The following is a 24,248-nucleotide window of genomic DNA, read 5'->3' on the forward strand; positions in this document are numbered from 1 at the left end:
GCATCGTGACACGCGTCCTTGGCTCGTAACGTCAGCTATTTTCGGTGAATATATTTGGTGTAGAGGGGAAAGAAAGGAGGTGGGGGGGGGGGGGGGGGCTAGTACAGAGCCCTGGGGACCTCCAGTCATTGGCAGCCCAAATCCAGCCCAAACGTTCCGGACGGTCCAGATTGGAGTGGGATCGGTCTCACATGCAGTCTGTCTGAACACGGCTCATAAAATGGTTCAAATCTGATTTCTGAATATCTCTTACTGTACAACACCAGCTTTAAGTGTAAAGACATGATACGTGTGTTGTGTAATGGTGTTCCCCTCATTACATGACCTCACTGTGAAGGCTCTTTAATCTGGGATTATGATCAATATGTAAACACTGTTTGATCTTCTGTCTGTAGCGCTGAGACGTGGAGTGTATAGCAACAGGTGTGTGTGTGCGTGCGTGTGTGTGTGTGTGTGTGTGTGTGTGTGTGTGTGTGTGTGTGTGTGTGTGTGTGTGTGTGTGTGTGTGTGTGTGAGAGAGAGTCCACTCTGTGCTGTCACCTGATCTATGTGACAACTGCAGGAATAGTGGCGTTGCTATTTGTGGACGCACGTTCAGAGGGACAGAGAGGGAGGGACAGGGGGGGGACAGAGAGGGAGGATCCCGCCTATCTACCAGTGACATCGTCGATGGGGAATCCAAGGCAAGCGAATAGAAACTGCAGGCTTTCTATTCCTGGAAAGTTAGCGCGCTCTAACGGTGTCACCATATGAGACAAGTGTTGGACCCAAGTGCAGAACCACACAGGCAGAAAGATCAAGTTCAATGAGGATTTATTATCAAACTCACGATACAAGCTGGCTATAAAGCAGGACATACTATGACAACAACTGTAAACTGGCAAAGTGACACTGACCACAGGGAGGTTTAAATACACAAAGACTAACTAGACACAGGTGACACATAACTACAATCAACACACGATTGGCTGCGACTGAGCAGGACAACAGGTGAACTATTTGCCTTAGCATTATGGGAAAAGAAAGGTCCCTATACCCGCATCTCTTTGCTTTGATAGTCTTGGGCTGTAGTGCGCTACGACGGCAAGATGACAGACGCAACGATCAATTCAGTCATTTAACTGTTCATCAGTAAGGCTACACCAAATTAAAACAATATGATAAAGAAATAGAGAACCAGAGGCGGTCCAAATTGCTAACTAAGTACATTTACTCAAGTACTGTACTTAAGTACAATTTGAGGTATCTTTGCTTTACTGGAGTATTTCCAATTTTCAATACTTTTTACTCCACTAGGATCTCAAAAGGCAAAGATTGTAATCTTACTCCACTACAATTAAATTTGATTGGTTAGTTAATTTGCAGATATAAATGATTACATTATAAAACATACATTAAACACTTTAGCATTAACCACCTATTTTATACCTATAGGCTATTTTAAAATAGCAGATCTACAAGCTCACTGTGAGCTTGTAGATCTGCTATTTTCAAACCCACAATGCAGTTGGGCATATCAAAGATGGCGGTATTTGCGAAACGGCTTATCACAGACTGTTGAGACAAGACAGGAAACGGCAACTAGGGCAGACAGGAAGCACTAGGAACAGAACTACACAATAAAAGGCACACAGTTCATGACAAATGGAAGCCATTGTTCTTGTGGTTAAAGGTTTCATGACATTGAGTTTTACAACACATTTAAAGTCTTTATCATGGTCCTTCAAACGCGTATCAAAAGGTTTTAATACATGGATAGGGGATGGGGAGGGGCGGAGAGGAGAGGGGGCGGGATTAAGGGACTATGACATCAAAGTCATGGGGCCAATCCCAGCAGCTCTTTTAGCCTAATTATTCAGAAAACCCCAGACCACAGAAAAAACACTGAATGTTCAAAGTTCAGGTTTGTTGGGTGTAATTGAGGTCATAACCCCCGCCCACCCCCCCCCCCACCCCCCCCAAAAAAATAAAATAATAATAATAATAATAATAATAATAATAATGTCATAAGACCTTTAATCAAAAAATAAAATCTAATCAATCATTAAAAATGTGTTTGCAAAAAAAAAACCTGCCTAACGATGATGTCACTGGTAGGTGGGTTTCTGAAGTGTCCACAGCCCTCCTATGAGACAAAAATTGCACCATTTTATCATATGAGCATTAGTGAGGATCTATTAGGTTGAAAATGGGTGAAGTCGCCCTTTAAGTGCAGTACTCAAGTACATGCATCATACCTTAATAATGTGTTGTGTTGAATTGTGTGTGTTGTGTGTTTTCTAGTAGAACACACACAGGCGTGTGTATGCAGCCCTCTGTAACACACTGCGTTTGAGACTCATTATGTCGTCATAGAAACCACCTGCTCATATCAACACTATCCATGTGAATACATTAAACTAATTAAAGAAAGAGACATCTGTGTGCGTTGTGTTCATGCTTTCACTGAAACAGCTGCTGTATATACAGTACAGTACAGTACAGTACAGTACAGTACAGTACAGTACAGTACAGTACAGTACAGTAACAGTACAGTACAGTACAGTACAGTACAGTAGAGTAGAGTAGAGTAGAGTACAGTACAGTACAGTACAGTAACAGTACAGTACAGTACAGTACAGTACAGTACAGTAACAGTACAGTACAGTACAGTACAGTACAGTACAGTGTAGGGAACATCACATGGACATTTTACACTGTAATGTATTTGTACATTTCAGTCACTAGTTATTATTAATAAAAAACATATGTACCCCAACCCTTATCCCATTAAAACCAGGAACGCATCTGTGTAAACACTTAAACTATTATTCTATACTTTGGCTATTCAAAAATAGCAGATCTACAAGCTCATAGCGGGGAACCGAGTGCCGCGCTATGAGCTGGGGGGTTCCTGGAACTAACTATTTTCAGATGGGGGTCCGCGGCCAAATACATGTCATTTTGGAGGTCCTTGACATGAAAGTCATTCTTTTGTGACAATTACTTTAATTTGAATATTAATAAGGTAAGGCATACTGTAACAAGCTTCGGCTTCAGCCCAAACACACACACACACACACACACACACACACACACACACACACACACACACACACACACACACACACACACACACACACACACACACACACACACACACACACACACACACACACACACACACACACACACACACACACACACACACACACACAGTGATGTGTTCTACCGTGGTGCGCTGTATACACAAAACAGCGTATCTGATAAGTTGATACGGTCTGATACGCTACTACTGCCCAGGAGTGGCTGGGGGGCAGCAAGGATGTGGGTTAACTCTGAGTTGATGGCTTATCATGTGTGTAGCTATTGTTCTTGAGGTGATAAGTAATGGCTGCGACGGAATTCACACATTAACTCAACGACGCAAATACTAATGAAGTACTCTAATCAGGCAGTGATTAGAGTACTTCATTAGTATTCGCGTATGCATAGCACAGCAAAAAGGCAATGAAATGTTGGTTTTAGTTCAGTCTGCTCCTGACTCTTGGAAATGCATCTAAGGCTAAAAGCAGCTTGTAAGTGGTTGAGAACACTAACAGCTCAGACACTGCCGGTCATTTCCCTGCAGGGCCAGAAGACGCAGAGGCCTAGAAGCTTCTCTGTGTGGAAGACGGCCGGCCGTGTCACCTGACTCCATGTTGGAATGTGGACGGGGACATTCTGTGTCTATATACGCCTGGGAGACACGTCCCTCTGCCTCTCAGTCCGTCTGTCTGTCCGTCTGTGAGGAGAAGAGTAAGGAGAGGGGACCAGGACCAGGACCAGGACCAGGACCAGCCAGCCAGCCAGTTGCAGTGGGACTTTGGCCCATTACAAACAAACCAGCCTTTTGACTCTGTTAAAACCTACAGTCTTCAAGGTAACCATGTTCGGGGTGTGTTTTGTGGGAAGCATTGCAACCCAGCCTGGCTTCTTCATGTATGTCGTCCAGCGGTGCATGGTCCTCAAACTTATGTCATTTCGAGGATAGGGGTGGGACAATATGGGTATCTCACGATACGATATCAGTGGCAATATTAGGCCCTCGATAACGACAATATCACGGTGTGCGATATATTGCGATGTCACGATATATTGCATGAAATTTCACCAACGATATATATCACGATAGTCCTTGTATTCAATTCATAAACACATAAAATAGCACCAAACAGTTCAAAATCATCATCACACAAATACAGAGTCGGAAAAAAAAACATTAAAAAAAAATATATATATATATCGTTATTTTTTGGCAGTATATCGATTATTTATCGCGGGAGGAAGTATCGCGATATCGATATATCGTCCCACCCCTATTCAAGGACCTCGTGAACTCAGGTGTACATATGGAACTCTGTGTACACTCTGTGAACTCAGGTGTACAGATGGAACCAAATGGACCCGTAAGGGTCCATTTGGTTCCATCTGTACACCGAGTTCAGTTTATTTGTACAGTACACTCTCAGAGTTACAGGCCTGTAAGGGTCCATTTTGGGTCCATGTGTACACTCTCAGAGTTACAGAGAACCACAGATAAGAGTGTGTCTGCCGTCTGCTTGCTGCTTTGAACAAACTGCTGCCATCGTGTCACATGATCATGTGACACGATTAATGCATGCCGTAAGTCACTACTCACCCCCCCCCCCCCTCATGTACTGTGACTCTATAGTATAGAGTCACAGTACAGAGTCTATACTACACAATGCTCAGTCCAATTTATACTTAAGTTAACTCATTGAGTGCCATTGGCGTGTTTCATTTCACATGTTTTACCGCAATGGCGCAACATGCCAATGACGTGTTTTTGGAAAAAAAATTCAGAACCCAAGATATCATCATTTGAAGATTTGCTGCTCCATTCACTTCTTGTTTAACTTATTACTGAAAAAGGCTGTATCTCGGCTCCTGAGCACTTTTTTTACTATGTATTTTTCAATGTTATTATGTTATTTTCAAAAGGCAGACAATTAATGTCAACTACTGTAGGTCCAATGACCTCGTTGACATTTGTGAAACCACACAGTGAAACCCTCAGTGATTAGCAGCCATCAGGGGATCCATTATACTGGAGATAAATATTCTGTGACTATTTGAAAAAGGACATTGAAAAATTGCTGGCACAGTATGAAATTATTATTTTTATTTTGTTGGCACCGAGTTAAAGGTTTAGTTCACCCTCAAAATTCATTTTTCCCAATCGATTAGTCACCCCATGTAGACTTGAATTCATGGATATTTTTTTGTTTTTTCATCGTCGCATTTCTAAGCCAATAATTTGATGACCGGCAGCTCTTTGTGTCTCCTACCGAAAACCGCTGCCTACCGGTCCACTGGTCATCAAATTATTGTCTTAGGAATGTGACAAAAACTAAAAATATCCATGAATTCAAGTCTCCATGGGGTGTATTTTTTTGTGAACTATCCCTTTAAATAAAGTTCAAATTACAAAAACAATGCATGGCCGTATTCAAATTTAGAAAGTGTAAAAAGATTTGCCACCCCCCATGCGGTCATATGTATGGCTGACCGGCCTCAGGGGAATAATGTCCGTTATGTCAGAACAAACACACGGTTCCTTCAGCTTTCATTGGACACGCTTTCTCCCGTGCGTCATTTCTGTGTCTGAAGACACCAACAGTGTTCCTCTGGAACTGTGCAGTGATGGAAAAAGTACTCAAGTGTTTCACTTAAGTAAGAAAAAAGAAAAACACCCAGCCCTGCACCGGACCGGCACCAACCTTGGGGGGGGGGGGCCCAAACTTTTGCCGCGCCATGAGCTTGTAGATCTGCTATTTTTGTGAATAGCCCAAAGAAATCTCAAGTGACGCAGATGCGTTCCCGGTCTCAGGCTTCGTCCACACGTACACGGGTATTTTCATAAACGTAGCTTTTTATATGCGTTTTGGGGGGTTCGTCCACACGCAAACGCGTTTTTGCTCCATGTAAACGCATCTTTTGGAAAACTCCTGCCACAGTGTAGATTTTTAAAAACTCCGGCTATGTGTTCCCGTGTGGACACGGTAAACAGAGTTTTTGCATTTAGCCGTTAACGTTTAGCCGTTGTCGTGTGGACAGAGAGATTTTTTTAAACAGGGCCGTGTAGACGCGGAGGTTTTCAAAAACGAAAACGAAATATCTGCGTTTATGAAAATACCCGTGTACGTGTGGACGAAGCCTCAATGGGTTCAAACAGACCAACAGGGATGATGTTTATAGCAGATGACCAAAGGCCAGCTGCAGGCAGTGATTATCATCATCATCATGGCCTCCATGACATTTCATTAGCCAGGCCGTCACACTGCAGCGCTATGCTTCTGAACGAGGCTTCAGTCAGACACGTGGTGGACAGTAACTAAGTACATTTACTCAAGTAATGTACTTTAAGTACAATTTTCTACTCCACTACACCTCAGAGGCAAATATTGTACTTTTACTCCACTATTTTACTCCATTATCTACATACATTAACCACTTTAGGCCTATTTTATACCTAGGCTGTTTGAAAATAGCCGATCTACAAGCGACGCGTTGTGAGCTTGTAGATCTGCTATTTTCAAACATTTAATACTTTTACTTTTGGTACTCTAAGTACATTTTGGTACCAATACTTTTGTACTGTTACTCACGTCAATTTTGCATTCATGACTTTTACTTGTAACTAGAGTACTTCTACTTTGCAGTATTGATACTTTTACTCAAGTAAAACATTTGAGTACTTTTTCCACCACTGCTTCTGAAGGAGGCTTTCAGTCAGCCTGTCTTGTCTTGTCTTTGGGCGTGGCATGGAGTGTCACGTGTCGGGTGGTGGGAGGGCCTCTGAGGCGGAGCAGGTGGCAGCAGCAGCAGCCTCAGCGCGCCACGGTTGTCCCCGTGCCGTCCCGGATCGTTCCAGAACATCCGGGGGAACAGCTGAGCCTCCAACGTCTCAACAAGAACCACAGACACGTGTTTCACTGCATGTGTGCTGCTTAGAGTACTACTTACCCCCCTCTCAACACGCGTGCACAGTCGCACACACACAGTCACACACACACACACACACACACACACGCACGCGCACACGCACACGCAGGGACGTGCACAGATAGACTCTAGGTGGTGCTAGAGCACCTGCCCTTTGCCCTCTTGACCAGAAGTGCCCTTTTGGGAAAAAAAAGATTATTTTTTTTTCAGTTTACAGCAGGGGTCTTCAACAGGGGGTCCGGGACCCCCAGGGGGGTCCTCAGAGTTACTACAGGGGGTCCGCCAAATCGTTATGCAATATGATTTTTCTTTTTAACATAACCACTCGAAACCTAGCATCCCTTTTCTGAGGAGAACTTTAGCCAAAAATAGCAGATCTACAAGCCCACAACGCCTCGCGCTGCGAGGCGTTGTGGGCTTGTAGATCGGCTATTTTTGGCAAAGAGGTATAGGTGTAGAAGGAAAAAAGAGCAGACCAAGTAAACAAAAAAAAGTATAATTTACTTGAGCACCTGCCCCTCAAAATGTCTCTGCACGCCACTGTGCACACGCACACCCCTTGGACTCTATTATTAGGTCTTATTAATAACAAACCAAACGTTTATAAGATCTAAGATCAGATATTACATCTACAAAATAATCTCTCAAGAACAGATTCTGCTCTGCGTTTGAATCTGTCGGTGGCCGTGTTGACAACCCGTGCGCATTGGTTACAAAGTGGGCGTGCTTTCAGATCAGGAAGCAGGCCGCGCTTTACCCAATCAAATGTAGTGGGCGGTATTTACGTGTGTGCCGTTCCTTCCCCACTAGGAACGAACCGAAACTCATTTAACAATAGCGTCCTCGAAGCCGACAAGACCGCGGAAAGTTAGTAACATTTTAACTTGCTCTTTCATCATAGAAACAAGTGGGCTTATGACCAAAACCATCCATGTTCTCTGGGAGAAGTGGTGTTAGTGTTCTGTGTAGAAATATTGTTAGTGGGAATGAAAACATAGGTCGCACCACCGGAAGTGAAAGGCTGAAGGCAGACCAAAACCCCGGTTTCCTTGCACACGGGTGCTTCGTTGAGCTCCTCCCAGAGCCAAATGAACAAGTAAAAAATAGCAGAGGGCGCTGTGACAGTTACAACAGTTACAACAACTATTAACTCTTTGACTTCCACAAAAATAACGCATCGTTTGCTTGTGGGCCATGAGGGTACTGCAAGAGGGCCGCCAAATAATTAGGATTGAGATTTCAATGATAATGTAACATTATGTAAAAACAAAAGTCACAGTATTATTTTTCTTTAAAACCTTGAAAGGTGAGTTCTCATCGCAGCAATCAAAGCACAGGCTAAAAGTTGGTACCGTTGGTCCAACGCAATCCAACCACGCCATCCCATGGACTGATCATAACGTGCTCTGAAAACGCACACGGCCCACCCATGTGTCCATGCTTCCGATGGGTGGGCCGCCAACGCTTTTAACCCATTGAGACCTGAAGCCGATTCTACATGTCTCCTAAATCTCAACAGTATTCTGAAAAAACGTATGTTTCTATATCAGTGGTGCTCAATCTTTTTCACGTCAAGGACCCGCAAAATTATAGGTATTTGGCCGCGGACCCCCATCAAAATATTTTGTTCCAAGGACCCCCCAGAAGCAAAGATTTGAGTTAAAAATGTTAGCTTTAAAAATATATATATTCAGAAGATTTGCACACATTTTCACGATTTTTGAATAGCCCAAAGTGTAAAATAATGCTTTTTAGCTCAAATCTAAAAAGGAGACAGTTCCAGGTATCAATGGGTTAAGCACCACCGTGCTAAACGACTCATTATGTCTAAATGAATGTATAATTAACGGTTGTCTGTTTGTGGTGCAGGATGTCTAAAGGACCGGCGGTGGGCATCGACCTGGGCACCACATACTCCTGTGTGGGCATCTTCCAGCATGGCAAGGTGGAGATCATCGCCAACGACCAGGGCAACCGCACCACGCCCAGCTACGTGGCGTTCACCGACTCCGAGAGGCTGATCGGCGACGCGGCCAAGAACCAGGTGGCCATGAACCCTACCAACACTGTGTTTGGTAAGAATGTAACCATATGAACCCTACCAACACTGTGTTTGGTAAGAATTTAACCCTATGAACCCTACCAACACTGTGTTTGGTAAGAATGTAACCATATGAACCCTACCAACACTGTGTTTGGTAAGAATGTAACCATATGAACCCTACCAACACTGTGTTTGGTAAGAATGTAACCATATGAACCCTACCAACACTGTGTTTGGTAAGAATTTAACCATATGAACCCTACCAACACTGTGTTTGGTAAGAATGTAACCATATGAACCCTACCAACACTGTGTTTGGTAAGAATGTAACCATATGAACCCTACCAACACTGTGTTTGGTAAGAATGTAACCCTATGAACCCTACCAACACTGTGTTTGGTAAGAATGTAACCCTATGAACCCTACCAACACTGTGTAAATTGTATATCGTCACTGACCTAATATCTAAAAAAGAAATCCCATAAATTAATGACTGACTTCATCGTACAAGAATGTCACACAAAGTAGTGAAATAGCAGATATAGCTATTGGCTATTTTGTACATCCTACATTGTTGTAGGCTATTTTCACAAGTTTTAAATGTTTTACCAGCAGTTTTTTATTACAAACCTATTATGGGGTTTAGCTTGCCGCAAGCTGGTATAAATTATGACTGTGTAATTTTGTTCTTGTTTTAAAATAATACAAAAGGAACGGTTTTGGACAACGGTATTTGTCTGTGACTCTCTCCCAGATGCTAAGCGTCTGATAGGTCGTAAGTTCGATGACCCTGTGGTCCAGTCGGACATGAAGCACTGGCCCTTCACTGTGGTGAGCGACGGCGGGAAACCCAAGATGGAGGTGGAGTACAAGGGGGAGATGAAGAGCTTCTTCCCCGAGGAGGTCTCCTCCATGGTCCTCACCAAGATGAAGGAGATCTCTGAGGCCTACCTGGGCAAGGTACCGTCTGAGTCCCACCTCCGCAACCTTGTTTAGACTGATGCTAGGGTCCTGGTTCACCTGCTATCCTCAAGTTTCAATGTACATATTATTATGTTGATATTATATTGTTTAGAGTGATGATAGGTTCATTTTTTACCTGTGATCCTAGTTTACTTCTAGGGTTCTAGGTGGTTAATGTAAAATAACTAAATCCTATCACACAAAGAATTGGCGGTCCCCCTTTAGTAGCTCTGAGGACCCCCTGTTGAAGACCCCTGCTCTAAATTGTCCTTGACAAGAAAAGTTTGAGAACCACTCCTTTCTGCACGTTCCTCATTTGCAGTCACACTGTTTGTTCAATCTAACGTGTTTCATTGTGTATTCTGTATTTATTCTATACATGTATGTATTGTGTATGTCAACAGGCAGTGAACAACGCTGTGGTCACAGTTCCAGCTTACTTCAACGACTCCCAGCGCCAGGCCACCAAAGATGCTGGAACCATCGCTGGACTCAACGTTCTGCGCATCATCAATGAGCCCACAGCCGCCGCCATCGCATACGGCTTAGATAAGAAGGTATTCCATACTTACACGGCTTAGACATGAAGGTACACGCTAAGAAAGTATACACTATGGGAGCTATGTTCCCCGGGTTCTAGGTTCCGCGGGTTATATGTTCCCCAGGTTATATGTTCAGCGGGTTCTATGTTCCCCGCTTACCTAACCCTAACACTAACAAGGTTGAAGGTTCAAGGTTGTACTTTATTGTTTACATCTTGTGTACAGGTACATAAGAGTAAAACTTATTTTGGTTTGGCTTCCTTCAGACAATGCAGCAGCATAGGTAATAAAAACAATAGAATAATGATAGAAAACATAAAAAGATTTAAAGAAAAGAAAGCAAAACGAGAATAAAAAGAGCATCATCAAAGGTACATGTGCATAAAAAAACTTGGTATATTGTATACACAAAAAAAATGTTTTTCTTCAGTAGCTGCCACCTAAATTTTTGTAAACAACCTCAGAGTATAAAACCCTAAAGTAAGTGGGGAACATAGAACCCGGGGAACATAGGGATGACGCCGACAAGAAGGTTTACGCTACACAACTGAAACTGGTTCTTCAGAGTGATGCCAAAGAAGAACCATTTTTGTAACCATACTTTCGCCAAATGTTCTCCTATTAATGCCCGTCATTTTAAGCAACCATTCATTTACTGGGTGCAGCTGTTAGAATCCATAGAGTCTGTGGTAAGTGTATCGCATTCTGTTTGGTGTTCCCGACTCTCTCTCTCTCACACGCTCCAGGTTGGCGGTGAGCGCAACGTCCTCATCTTCGACCTCGGCGGCGGCACTTTCGACGTGTCCATCCTGACCATCGAGGACGGCATCTTCGAGGTCAAGTCGACAGCGGGCGACACCCACCTGGGCGGGGAGGACTTCGACAACCGCATGGTCAACCACTTCATCGCCGAGTTCAAGCGCAAGTTCAAGAAGGACATCATGGGCAACAAGCGCGCCGTGCGGCGCCTGCGCACGGCCTGCGAGCGCGCCAAGCGCACGCTGTCCAGCAGCACGCAGGCCAGCATCGAGATCGACTCTCTGTACGAGGGATCCGACTTCTACACCTCCATCACTAGGTTAGTATATACTTAGTCTAGACTCTCTGTACGAGGGAGCCGACATCTACACCTCCATCACTAGGTTAGTATATACTTAGTCTAGACTCTCTGTACGAGGGGGCCGACTTCTACACCTCCATCACTAGGTTAGTATATACTTAGTCTAGACTCTCTGTACGAGGGAGCCGACATCTACACCTCCATCACTAGGTTAGTATATACTTAGTTTTCATTCATTTTTCTTTTTTGACTTTTATTTTAGTTTCGTGTTTTAAAGTGGTTTGCTGGTTTCGTTTTTTTGGGGGGGTAATATTAGGTATTTGTCAGGAGAGATTAAAAAAGTATTCACAGTTAAAACTGGCACAGTTAAACAAATGGAAGATAGATTTCATATCCACCTAAATAGTTTTATATTTTAGACAAATTACATTTTCTTAGATTTGTTAGTTTCTGTTAGTTTCGTAAACTTTAGTAAAACAAACGTGTAAAGCCTCGGGGTTTTTTTTGCCTCGTATTTTTATTTCAGTTAAAGGTAGGGTAAGGATTTTCTTTGGTTAAAATAAGTGTTAAATAGCTCTATATTGTGATAGTTCTCATTAATATACTGTAGAGTATTTGTTCAGTAACATGAGTCTCCATGTTTCTCCCGCTCTTTAGTAAACAGATACAGATTAAACAAGTGGAATTGGAAGTGATGACACAAAGAAATGAGCAGACACAATTAGAACTGGAACACTATAAAATAATTAAGCTGATAAATCGGTACTCTGTCCTGATTGGCTGAAATTTTGCAACCCACCTGAAAATGTATTTTCTGTTTATTTAAAGAGCTGGAGAGACAATACAGTGCTTTAACCTTTAAAGTAATACTAGGTAACGTTTTCAGTAAAACTAAAGTTAAATTGTATATCTTTTGTGAGTGGCAAATGTTTCACAACACCCACTCCATGAATTTCACCCCCGAAAGCCTTTTATTTATATATTTTCTATTGAACGCTGTCGAGCATGACTTTCCCTCGAAAATGACGTCACCTGGCCGGAAAATGGAAGCGGAAATGCACCAGGTTCCTGTTTGGCCAGGAACTACCGCGCCGGTTTCCTGTTTGGCCAGGAACTACCGCGCTAATAACAAAAGGAAACTCACGCTGATTTTAAGAGATTGTATGATTTGAAGAACGAAAAAAAACAGAACAAGAAAACACAGCTCACGGTAACTAATGCTCCACTGGCTAAGAGAAACGATCCACAGATCGTATAAAACAATTAAAAGAAAGCTTTTTGAAACACTTCCGTCTTCCGGTGAAAACGAATGGAATTCTGGGTGACGCAGTAATAAAGAAACGGCCTGCAGTGACGGTAATGACCAGCAGAGGCTGCTAAAAGTTGTTTTTTGGAAATTTGCACAGAACAACTTTAAACATTTAAAAAGATATGCCTTACCCTACCTTTAACTAACATTTTTTTTTCCACTTCTAGTTTTGTTGTATTGTTTTGGTGAACTATATTAACCCTGCGTCCACCAATCAGGGCCCGCTTTGAGGAGCTGAACGCCGACCTGTTCCGCGGAACTCTGGAGCCCGTGGAGAAGTCCCTGAGGGACGCCAAGATGGACAAGGCCCAGATCCACGACATCGTGCTGGTGGGCGGGTCCACGCGCATCCCCAAGATACAGAAACTACTGCAGGACCTGTTCAACGGCCGCGATCTGAACAAGAGCATCAACCCTGATGAGGCTGTGGCCTACGGAGCCGGTAGGAGGAATGGTTACTATAGATCTGATGTTTATTATAGATCTGCTCCAGTCTAGAAGGCAGGCAGAACTATATACACTAATTAAGGTTTATTGTTGTTGAAGACGTGCTGCCTCCTACACCAACCGTTGAGTCTGTTGTGTGTACTACTAGTGTGTACTACTAGTGTGTACTACTAGTGTGTACTACTAGTTTTCATCGGTGAGCTACAATAAGTGAAAGTGCTGTCAGAATCAGAATCAGGTTTATTGTCACATCACAGGTTTACAAGGTAAAAAAGTGGGTGAAATTAGTTTTTGTACAACACTCCCATCGCAACGTTAAATTCCGTAGAAAGAAGAGTGGGGAGAGAGAAAAAGAAGAGGGGTAGGGGGTTAAGTGGGAAGGAGATCAACAGAGAACAATAGAAGGCCAAAAACAAGTTATCTACATATTTACAAAGTACCTGAGATAAGAGACAAACTAAGGTGCCTGAGCATAGCAGCAATGTATGTATACTGTGCATGATATACTTATAGACGCTAAGGTGCTTAGAGAGAAAAAGAGAGAGAAAAAGAGCGCAATAATAAAAAATCTTGTGCCACAGCAACACCAAAACGTATACATTAATATCAAAGCAAAAGCGAAAAAAAGTTACTTTCCCCAGTTACCAATTACGTTTATAATGCAGTAACTAAGTTAGTAACAAATGTTTGTTGGTCGCAGTAACTAGTAACTATAACTAGTCATTAAATGAAAGTAGCTTGCCCTACACTGCTCACTGATCACAAAGCCATAACGTTAGCATCACCACTAGTCTACTGTGTCTTCCTACAGCGGTGCAGGCGGCCATCTTGGCCGGTGATAAGTCTGAGAACGTCCAGGACCTGCTGCTGCTGGACGTCACTCCTCTGTCTCTGGGCATCGAGACGGCCGGAGGAGTGATGACCGTCCTCATCAAGAGGAACACCACCATCCCTACCAAACAGACCCAGACCTTTACCACCTACTCTGATAACCAGCCTGGTGTGCTCATCCAGGTAACTAAGTACATTTACTACTCTGATAACCAACCTGGTGTGCTCATCCAGGTAACTAAGTACATTTACTACTCTGATAACCAGCCTGGTGTGCTCATCCAGGTAACTACAGTAAGTACATTTACTCATCAAGAAAAACACCATCATACCAACACTACCAACCCCCTGGTGTTCACATTTAACCTAATATTCATTCATTTTATGCATATTTTCTCCAATTCTGAACATTGTTTGCAGATTCATCGGATTTCAGATGGACACTGGAGTGCATCTCAATCCACATGTGACACATGTTATAGATAATGTGTTTTATTGTCTTCAGCCATACATTTATTAACCACATTTATCCACATGACATCCCTACTTAACTCTTTAACTGCCAGAGTATATACAACTAAATAAGGCCCAGACTGCCAGCGATTTTTACATTTTCTTAGCTTTTCAAGTAGTCAAAGAACACAGGAGCCGAGATACAGGATTTTTAAGTAATAAGTTAACCAGGAAGTGGATCACGTTATCTTCTGGTTCTGTGTGAAAAAAACGAATAATATTTTCGCTATTCTGGAAAGTGGAAAGCTAAATGGAACGTGGTATTTATTTATTTTTTGCCAACCACATCTTTTTTTCCCGAAATGACACCTCTGCTACCAAACACACCAAAAACTTCACTACATACAGTACTCTGATATCCAGGCTGGTGTACTCATCCAAAAAGCTGGAAGATGTCAGGTTGACGTGACTGATTGTGATGTCTCAAATCACTGGTTTACATGAGCGAGGGCTCATGTAAACCAGTGATATGAGAGAGATCCAAGAGGCTCGCTCATAGTAAACAGCTTTATTTTGTTTAGAAACAAAGAAACGAACATCTCTGTTTTTTAATAAGCTTCACAGTAGCCACTTTCTTGTGTTATGAATAGATGTTTGCTTTACTTTCTTTGTCTTTTTATCATATCGTACTGTTGTTTATCACTGATGCTATTCTGCTGCAATGTCCAAGGAGCCAGAACTAAATGTACCTGTAAGATGTAACAACAATAAAGAACCTTGTTCCCCTCAGGTGTATGAGGGCGAGAGGGCCATGACCAAGGACAACAACATCCTGGGTAAGTTTGACCTGACAGGCATCCCCCCCGCGCCCAGGGGCGTCCCGCAGATCGAGGTGACCTTTGACATCGACGCCAACGGCATCCTCAACGTGACCGCGGCCGACAAGAGCACCGGCAAGGAGAACAAGATCACCATCACCAACGACAAAGGTACATGAGATCACCTTCACAAAGGTACATGAGATCACCATCTCAAAGGTACATGAGAACAAAACCACAAAGGTACATGAGTTCACCTTCACAAAGGTATATGAGTTCACCTTCACAAAGGTACATGAGTTCACCTTCACAAAGGTACACGAGATCAGCTTCACAAAGGTACACAAGATCACCTTCACAAAGGTACATGAGATCACCTTCACAAAGGTACATGAGATCACCTTCACAAAGGTACATGAGTTCACCTTCACAAAGGTACATGAGATCACCTTCACAAAGGTACATGAGTTCACCTTCACAAAGGTACACGGTCCATGTCCCGCCTCCATGTAAACGTTTACAACGGAGGAAACGGCAAACGTGTGATGTCATGGTACTGTTGCCAGATTTTATGAGAGAAATAAGCAGCCAGTTCTATGAAAACAAGCCCAAAAGAAGCGTCGAGGCTACATGAGCACTTTAAGCCTATACAGTACATTGGCTATTTGAAAATAGCAGATCTGCAAGCTCACAACGCGTCACATTCGCGACGCGTTGTGAGCTTGTAGATCTGCTATTTTCAAAAAGATCTTGAAAAGAAGTAGTAAAATAATATTTGGAATATATATATTTTTTTAATTCAGATGGGAGACAGCGGAGAAATATAATAATTTGACATGCACATGTTTGAGGACTCTTTAAACAATAATACAATCTAAAATCTAAAAATCAACTACACATTATTAACAAGCCCAAAAAAACGCAAACTGAAATGTTCATGAATCCTATAGGTGCACAAATTAAACACAATTAAAACAGGTTTCATTGCTCAGCCATGTTTAATCACTGAGGCAGTATTGCATCTAATATCTGTGGTTCTGGGGATTAAAAAGAAAGACACAGTCATACTGTGTGTTGCAGACGAGAGAGAGAGAGAGCATCGTCCTCTTCCCCCAGTGTGTCTGTCCAAGGAGGACATACTGTAAGAGCACATGGTGCAAGAAGCTGACCCGTACAATAATAATAATGATAATAACTCCTACAGGTCGTCTGTCTAAGGAGGACATTGAGCGCATGGTCCAGGAGGCTGACCAGTACAAGGCGGAGGACGAGGCCCAGAGGGACAAGGTAACATCTAAGAACTCTGTGGAGTCCATGGCCTTCAACATGAAGAGCACCGTGGAAGACGAGAAGCTGCAGGACAAGATCAGCCCGGAGGACAAGAAGACCATCCTGGACAAATGCAACGAAGTCATCGCCTGGCTGGACAGGAACCAGGTAACACTCAAACATGTGTCCACTACCTTTGTCCACTACCTAAAACTAGACTGAATAAGAACTGATCTATGATCTCTGACACTATGACTAAATATATGGACAATTTATAAACAACAAATAAAAACTAGACGGACATGCTAGGGAGAGACTGTTTTCGGTCTGCAACTAAGTATAAATCAGGCATTAAGACGCCATCAAAGCACCGTCAAAATACGTTTTAGTCGACTACATCAACTGTAGATGTAGTCCACTAAATCAACTGTAGATGTAGTCCACTAAATCAACTGTAGATGTAGTCCACTAAATCAACTGTAGATGTAGTCCACTAAATCAACTGTAGATGTAGTCCACTAAATCAACTGTAGATGTAGTCCACTAAATCAACTGGTGTAGTCCACTAAATCAACTGTAGATGTAGTCCACTAAATCAACTGGTGTAGTCCACTAAATCAACTGGTGTAGTCCACTAAATCAACTGTAGATGTAGTCCACTAAATCAACTGGTGTAGTCCCCTAAATCAACTGGTGTAGTCCCCTAAATCAACTGTAGATGTAGTCCACTAAATCAACTGTAGATGTAGTCCACTAAATCAACTGTAGATGTAGTCCACTAAATCAACTGTAGATGTAGTCCACTAAATCAACTGTAGATGTAGTCCACTAAATCAACTGTAGATGTAGTCCACTAAATCAACTGTAGATGTAGTCCACTGAAGAAAAGAAAGGAACCTTCCCACTGCTTCTCTTTGGAAGGAACCGCACACTCCAAATGACGATGGACTCAGACTCAGTTAATGCTTCATTTTTTAAGCTTTATTCGCACGACGCGTTTCGCCGTGTTGGCTTCATCAGGTGCTATATATAGCTTTATTTAGCTGACAAAAATCTTATAGTCAACTCTGAAACTAGACATTTCAGATGACTAAAATATGACTAAAACTAAATGGAATTTAATTAAAATGACTAAAACTAAATCAAAAGACTATGACTAAAACTACATTTGCTGTCAAAATGAACACTGATTCATTAGGCAGAAATGTAAAAACAGTTAAAAACACTTAGTCTAAAAGGTCCGTCCAAAAAAGTCCTTGCGGTCTTGTTTCCATTGAGGTCCTTGGTATTCAATTCAACTGTAACTGTAACTGTAACACTCAAGATTCAAACCCGGGTCTCCCACATGGTAAACCAAACAAAATAAATTCCCCCTTTGGCTAGCGGAGATATTAGGCCCTTGGGCTCAGTGGACATGTGTTCAGACAGACTTTTTTTTCAGTAATAGGACCACGTGCACACACACACAGGCGCACGTACATACGCATGTCACACACACGCATGCACGCACAGTCGCACACACCCGAGGTCACAGCCTGTGGACATAACACTGTTTGAGCTTCAGGCTGAGCTACTCAGCTACACTTGCGAAACCCAGATATTATGAAGCCAAGTTCCTCTTTGTTCTTTGAAAAACAATGTCCTTCACTTCTTCCCCTTTATTACTGTGTGTTCTCTCAGACTGCAGAGAAGGAGGAGTATGAGCACCAGCTGAAGGACCTGGAGAAGGTCTGCAACCCCATCATCACCAAGCTGTACCAGGCGGGCGGCATGCCCGGGGGCATGCCCGGTGGCATGCCCGGTGGCATGCCCGGTGGCGGCATGCCCGGGGGCATGGGAGGAGGGATGCCAGGCGGCTCCGGCTCCGGTCCGACTATTGAGGAGGTCGACTAAACGACATCCATGTTTTACATCAGATCCCTGAACAACACACACCTGAGGCCGATTCCACACGTTATCTACATCCTAATCCATACGTTTTCTGAAAAACGTATGTTACTCAGTGGTGCTCAAACCTTTTAATGTCAAGGACCCCCCATCTCAAAATATTTTGTTCCAGGGACCCCTAGAAGTAAAGATTTGAGTTAAACATGTTAAAAATAAATCTATATTCAAAGATTTGCAAACATTTTCATGATTTTTCAAAAAACAGTTGAAAAACACGCCCCCACAAGGTTAATGTCTCAGTCTGGTCTGTTCAGTAAAGCACTTTGTAACTACGTTAGGAGAAGCGCTGTACTGAACACATAAACTCACTTTGTAACTACGTTAAGAGAAGCGCTGTACTGTACACGCTAGGTGCGTTCGGAAAATACAGCACTGAGCGCACTGGCCAATACAAACTAATAGGCGAGTGCGCTCCGGTGCGCAATTTCCGAACGCACCCATAAGCTCATAGTCATTGTCTTCTGAATGTGTTGATACGTCGACACTGCAAACGGTTCCATAATCCAGCTCATTTCATCTCTCATGTATTTAATAAACATCATAACCATGGGATTCTGATACCTGTGTGTGACTCTTTCTTACATGTATGTTGATTTTACTGCATCGTCACAGCAGTGGTTCTAAAGGGTCACCCTGTAAACACACCTTTTCATCCACGGCCCAACTGAACGACAGTGTTACTTTATAGCATCTTACATTTATGTCATATTTACGTAAATAGATCCAGTACAGATGTGCCACTTCAAAACTTCACACGTTACTGTTCTTTCCCTGAAAGTGCCCTGAAAATGCATTTTTTTTTCCTCCCTGTTCGGCCCTTAAAAAGGCACTGTTTTGCCCCTGAAAAGAAGTTGTCACTACACACCCCCGTTTTTCCCTTCAACAGACATCCATATACATGAGAACAAAAGAATGTGTGTTGAAGAAGGTGTCAGACTCATTATGAGGCGAAAGGTGATTTGAAGAGGTCCTTGACCAGTTGCTCAAATTAATTAGCATCATGAAAGCAGTGATCATCAAAATAATTCAGCATTTTAAATGCCCTTCTTTGTCCCTCTTATTGCCCTGGGAATCCCCTGAAAATGTACTGTCTTGGCGATGGCAGGACATTTGAAGTTTTGAAATGGCACATCTGTATGTCACCAGAATATCTGTTTCCATTATAGGACAGATTAAAGTATAGAGTAGTACGTGGTTAAACTTAAGTCAAACATTTCAAATGTTATCAAAGTGTTCTGCAGCATCGCTGATTTACAGTATAATAATCACAGTAATATAACATGTAAATGCATTTATACTACAGTGTTGTATCAGAGAAGACTTTCACTTCCAGACTAAATAATGTCCTGTTTCCGTCCGTCCGTCCGTCCGTCCGTCCGTCCGTCTGTCTGTCTGTGGTCACCGCCTGTCTGTCTGTCTGTCTGTCTGTCTGTCTGTCTGTCTGTCTGTCTGTCTGTGGTCACCGCCTGTCTGTCTGTCTGTCTGTCTGTCTGTCTGTGGTCACCGCCTGTCTGTCTGTCTGTCTGTCTGTCTGTCTGTCTGTCTGTCTGTCTGTCTGTCTGTCTGTCTGCCTGCTCTGTCTGTCTGTCTGCTCTGTGGTCACCTTCTGTCTGTCTGTCTGTCTGTCTGTCTGTCTGTCTGCTCTGTGGTCACCTTCTGTCTGTCTGTCTGTCTGTCTGTCTGTCTGTCTGTCTGTCTGTCTGTCTGCCTGCCTGCTCTGTGGTCACCTTCTGTCTGTCTGTCTGTCTGTCTGTCTGTTTGTCTGCTCTGTGGTCACCATCTGTCTGTCTGTCTGTCTGTCTGTCTGTCTGTCTGTCTGTCTGCTCTGTGGTCACCGCCTGTCTGTCTGCTCTGTGGTCACCGCCTGTCTGTCTGTCTGTCTGTCTGTCTGTCTGTGGTCACCGTCTGTCTGTCTGTCTGTCTGTGGTCACCGCCTGTCTGTCTGTCTGTCTGTCTGCTCTGTGGTCACCTTATGTCTGTCTGTCTGTCTGTCTGTCTGTCTGTCTGTCTGTCTGTCTGTCTGTCTGTCTGCTCTGTGGTCACCTTCTGTCTGTCTGTCTGTCTGTCTGTCTGTCTGTATGTCTGTCTGTCTGTCTGCTCTGTGGTCACCTTCTGTCTGTCTGTCTGTCTGTCTGTCTGTCTGTCTGTCTGTCTGTCTGCTCTGTGGTCACCTTCTGTCTGTCTGTATGTCTGTCTGTCTGTCTGCTCTGTGGTCACCTTCTGTCTGTCTGTCTGTCTGTCTGTCTGTCTGTCTGTATGTCTGTCTGTCTGTCTGCTCTGTGGTCACCTTCTGTCTGTCTGTCTGTCTGCTCTGTGGTCACCTTCTGTCTGTCTGTCTGTCTGTCTGTCTGCTCTGTGGTCACCTTCAGACTGTCTGTCTGTCTGTCTGTCTGTCTGTCTGCTCTGTGGTCACCGTCTGTCTGTCTGTCTGTCTGTCTGCTCTGTGGTCACCTTCAGACTGTCTGTCTGCTCTGTGGTCACCGCCTGTCTGTCTGCTCTGTGGTCACCTTCTGTCTGTCTGTCTGTCTGTCTGTCTGTCTGTCTGCTCTGTGGTCACCTTCAGACTGTCTGTCTGCTCTGTGGTCACCTTCAGACTGTCTGTCTGTCTGTCTGTCTGTCTGTCTGTCTGCTCTGTGGTGATGAGAGGTAAACAAAGACATGGTCGTCTGGTTGGTGTAACATGTTCACAGATTGATACTGTTCACACCATGCAGACATTTTAATCTGATAGTATCATTACTACAGTGTTCATTAACTAGTGTCTGTTTGTTAGACACAACCAGGAGAGAGCTGACCACACATATCATTTATCAGTATCTATCTATCTGACGTTCACACAGATGAATGTCAGTCATTCTACAGTGTCACACAAAAGTAGCAAAAATTGCCGATCTAAAAGCTCAAAACACGTTGCATCCTGACACGTTATGAGCTTGTAGATCTGCTATTTTGGGATTTGAATAGTGAAAAGTGTGTGTGTGTGTGTGTGTGTGTGTGTGTGTGTGTGTGTGTGTGTGTGTGTGTGTGTGTGTGTGTGTGTGTGTGTGTGTGTGTAATTATTGTTCAACTAGACAAAGTGCTCCTCGGAGCACACAGGTCTCCACCAGGTCAGGTAGGTTAGTGTGAGCCAGCAATGTACAATCTTAGCCAATCAGGATGGAATATGAAGAATCAAACAGATCCGTCTTGATCACATGACTTGATAGAGATCATGTGTATCAATTTGCATGATTTTTTGATCAAATCTGAAGGAATAATATCAAAATAATTGTTTTACATAAGTCGGTCTCCTGGTGGCGCTATAAAAGGCAAATGTGAAAAATGCAGGGCAAAGGTTTGTCTTTGGCCTCTAGGGAATCCACATACAAAGTTTTACACAGATCGGTGCAGTTATAGGTAAAAACAACGAGAAGTTATAGCGCCACCATGAGGCTGATTTGAACATTTTCGCATGCTGTGTTCATGATTTGAGGCCTTTTGTTTTAGCCAATCAGGATGGAATATGGCTTTGGCATCCAGGGAGTGTCTGTGCACAGTTTCGCATCAAAAATGTGTTTTGCACAAATGGGCCTCATAGTGGCGCTATAACAGGCCAATCTGAAGGGTTTGGGGCAGAGGTTCTGAATTGGCATCCAGAGAGTGTGTGTGCAGTTTGGAGGAGGAGACACATGACTTGTTTGCCAAGAACCCTGTGACCCTGCTGGGGAGGAGGTGTGGAAGAGGGGAGGAATGACTTACTTAAATGTAAAGACTAGTTTTAATGCAACATACCTTTCACTTTTACAAATGTAACAACAATTGTAAAGTCTGTGACAGAATACATTTCCTGTTTACAAGTAACACAATCAAAGAAGCTCATTTTAAATGTATCTATATACTTGTTATCTAACATTTCTAAAGATGACTCATTACATTGTCCTAGATAAAACGAAGGAACATTCTTACACATGTTTTGTGTAAAAAAAATCTAAAACATTTCTGGAATTTGATTAATTTACAAAATCTGTATTGGAAACGGAATGTGACTTATCCCCATGTGTCTACTTACTAGATGTGTTGCCTGAGATCCAGATGGATCAAAAAACAAAAACAAAAAATAGATTGTTGATTATAAAACATACTTTCCAAGAAATGTATTATTCTGTTTTGGAAAAATGAGTCTTCGCCCACTTTTAAAATGTTTCAAGATCAGATATCTCAACTTTGGTCTCCACTGTTTTCTCAATTAACCCATTGAGACCTGGAACGTGTCTGTGAACGTGCCGCGCTACGAGCTTGTAGATCTGCTATTTTTGAAAAATCGTGAAAATGTGTGCAAATCTTTGAATATATATTATTTTAAAGCCAACATTTTTAACTCAAATCTTTGCTTCTGGGGGTCCCTGGAACAACATATTTTGAGATGGCGGTCGGCGGCCAAACATGTCCTTTTGGGGGTTCTTCACATGAAAAAGTTTGAGGACCACTGATATAGAAACATAGGTTTTTCAGAATTACATTACATTTACATTACAGTCATTTAGCAGACGCTTTTATCCAAAGCGACTTACAATAAGTGCATTCAACATAGGTAGGGAATACTGTTGGGATTTAGAAGACATTTGTAGAACCGGCTTCAGGTCTAAATGGCTTAAACAGAGTGAAACTACTGATTGATATGGTTAGTGACGGTGTGTGTGGACAGGTTCGCTGCCCACAACTGGTCTGCTATAGAGCACCGAAGTCTGACGTAATTTACACATCCTTGGTTTGTCTACCTGGTTCGCGGTTTTCCACCCCCATTCTGAATCCCCATAGACGTGTTTAATATCGCGTCAAATAAGAACTGTGTTAAAAAAATAAACAGTTTGACTCTTATGGATATGAAGCATCAACTGACGGTGAGAAAACGATAATGTTACTTCCGACTAATTAGTTAAATTTTCTCCAGAAACAGACTGTATCAAATATAAGTGACTGACTATCATAAACGATACAGAGCCTCCTCCCTGATAATATCACAGAGACAGTTTGTTTATTTTTGGACCACAATTCTTATATGAGACGATTCTAAGATGACCCAATGTTATTCTCCATAGAGACATGACTTTATGACCCAAGGGATGAACGAGTGACGTCAGGACTTCTGTACTCTATTTACACACACTGTGTGTATGTGTGCTGTTCATGTGTCGATGATGTTGTTGTTGTCATTGTTGTTATTATTTATTGTTTGTTTATTTTTTTATTTTTTTATTTACTATTATTGTTGTGTTTGTGGGGGCAGGGACTAGGGAGTGGCCTGTGGGGCATCATGTATATGCTGTACACCTGTTTCTCAAATAAAAAGAAAATGACAATTGTAAAGAAACATGGCGACGCGTTGTGAGCTTGTAGATCTGCTATTTTCAAAAGTTTAGTACTTTTACTTTTGGTAACTTAAACCCATTTAGACCTGGAACGCATCTGTGTCATTTTAGGTTTCTTTGGCTATTCAAAAATAGCAGATCTACAAGCTCGTAGCACGGCACCGAGTGCCGCGCTATGAGCTTGTAGATCTGCTATTTTTGAAAAACTGTTAGGATTTAAAACATATTT

General features: G+C 42.7%; 1 protein-coding gene across 3 annotated transcripts; it reads left to right on the forward strand.

Moving 5' to 3' along the window:
- The first annotated feature begins 3,733 nt into the window (after window positions 1-3,733).
- On the forward strand, window positions 3,734-19,229 carry hsc70 (heat shock cognate 70). Of its 3 annotated transcripts, XR_014600538.1 has the most exons (11): window positions 3,734-3,901; window positions 8,857-9,062; window positions 9,787-9,992; window positions 10,400-10,552; window positions 11,284-11,615; window positions 13,125-13,348; window positions 14,165-14,367; window positions 15,428-15,626; window positions 16,660-16,892; window positions 18,405-19,022; window positions 19,116-19,229. XR_014600538.1 is itself a non-coding variant. In XM_084053685.1 (10 exons), exons 2-10 carry the CDS (start codon window positions 8,858-8,860, stop codon window positions 18,615-18,617), a joined length of 1,968 nt encoding a protein of 655 aa, XP_083909811.1. In that variant the 5' UTR covers window positions 3,734-3,901; window position 8,857; the 3' UTR covers window positions 18,618-19,229. The 3 variants fall into 3 exon arrangements, 2 of the variants coding, with proteins under 2 accessions (XP_083909811.1, XP_083909812.1); XM_084053685.1 differs by having other exon boundaries at window positions 18,405-19,229; XM_084053686.1 differs by lacking the exons at window positions 3,734-3,901; window positions 8,857-9,062 and adding an exon at window positions 9,413-9,431 and having other exon boundaries at window positions 18,405-19,229.
- Window positions 19,230-24,248: the final 5,019 nt, after the last annotated feature.

This window comes from Gymnoscopelus microlampas, assembly GCF_963454915.1.
Source record: "Gymnoscopelus microlampas genome assembly, chromosome: 3".
NCBI lineage: Eukaryota > Metazoa > Chordata > Actinopteri > Myctophiformes > Myctophidae > Gymnoscopelus > Gymnoscopelus microlampas.

Coding starts and splice junctions, on each gene's coding strand:
- hsc70 (XM_084053685.1), top strand. CDS start 8,858: ATGTCTAAAGGACCGGCGGTGGGCATCGACCTGGGCACCACATACTCC. Junction 10,553..11,283: donor CATACGGCTTAGATAAGAAG/GTATTCCATACT, acceptor CACACGCTCCAG/GTTGGCGGTGAGCGCAACGT. Junction 11,616..13,124: donor TTCTACACCTCCATCACTAG/GTTAGTATATAC, acceptor TCCACCAATCAG/GGCCCGCTTTGAGGAGCTGA.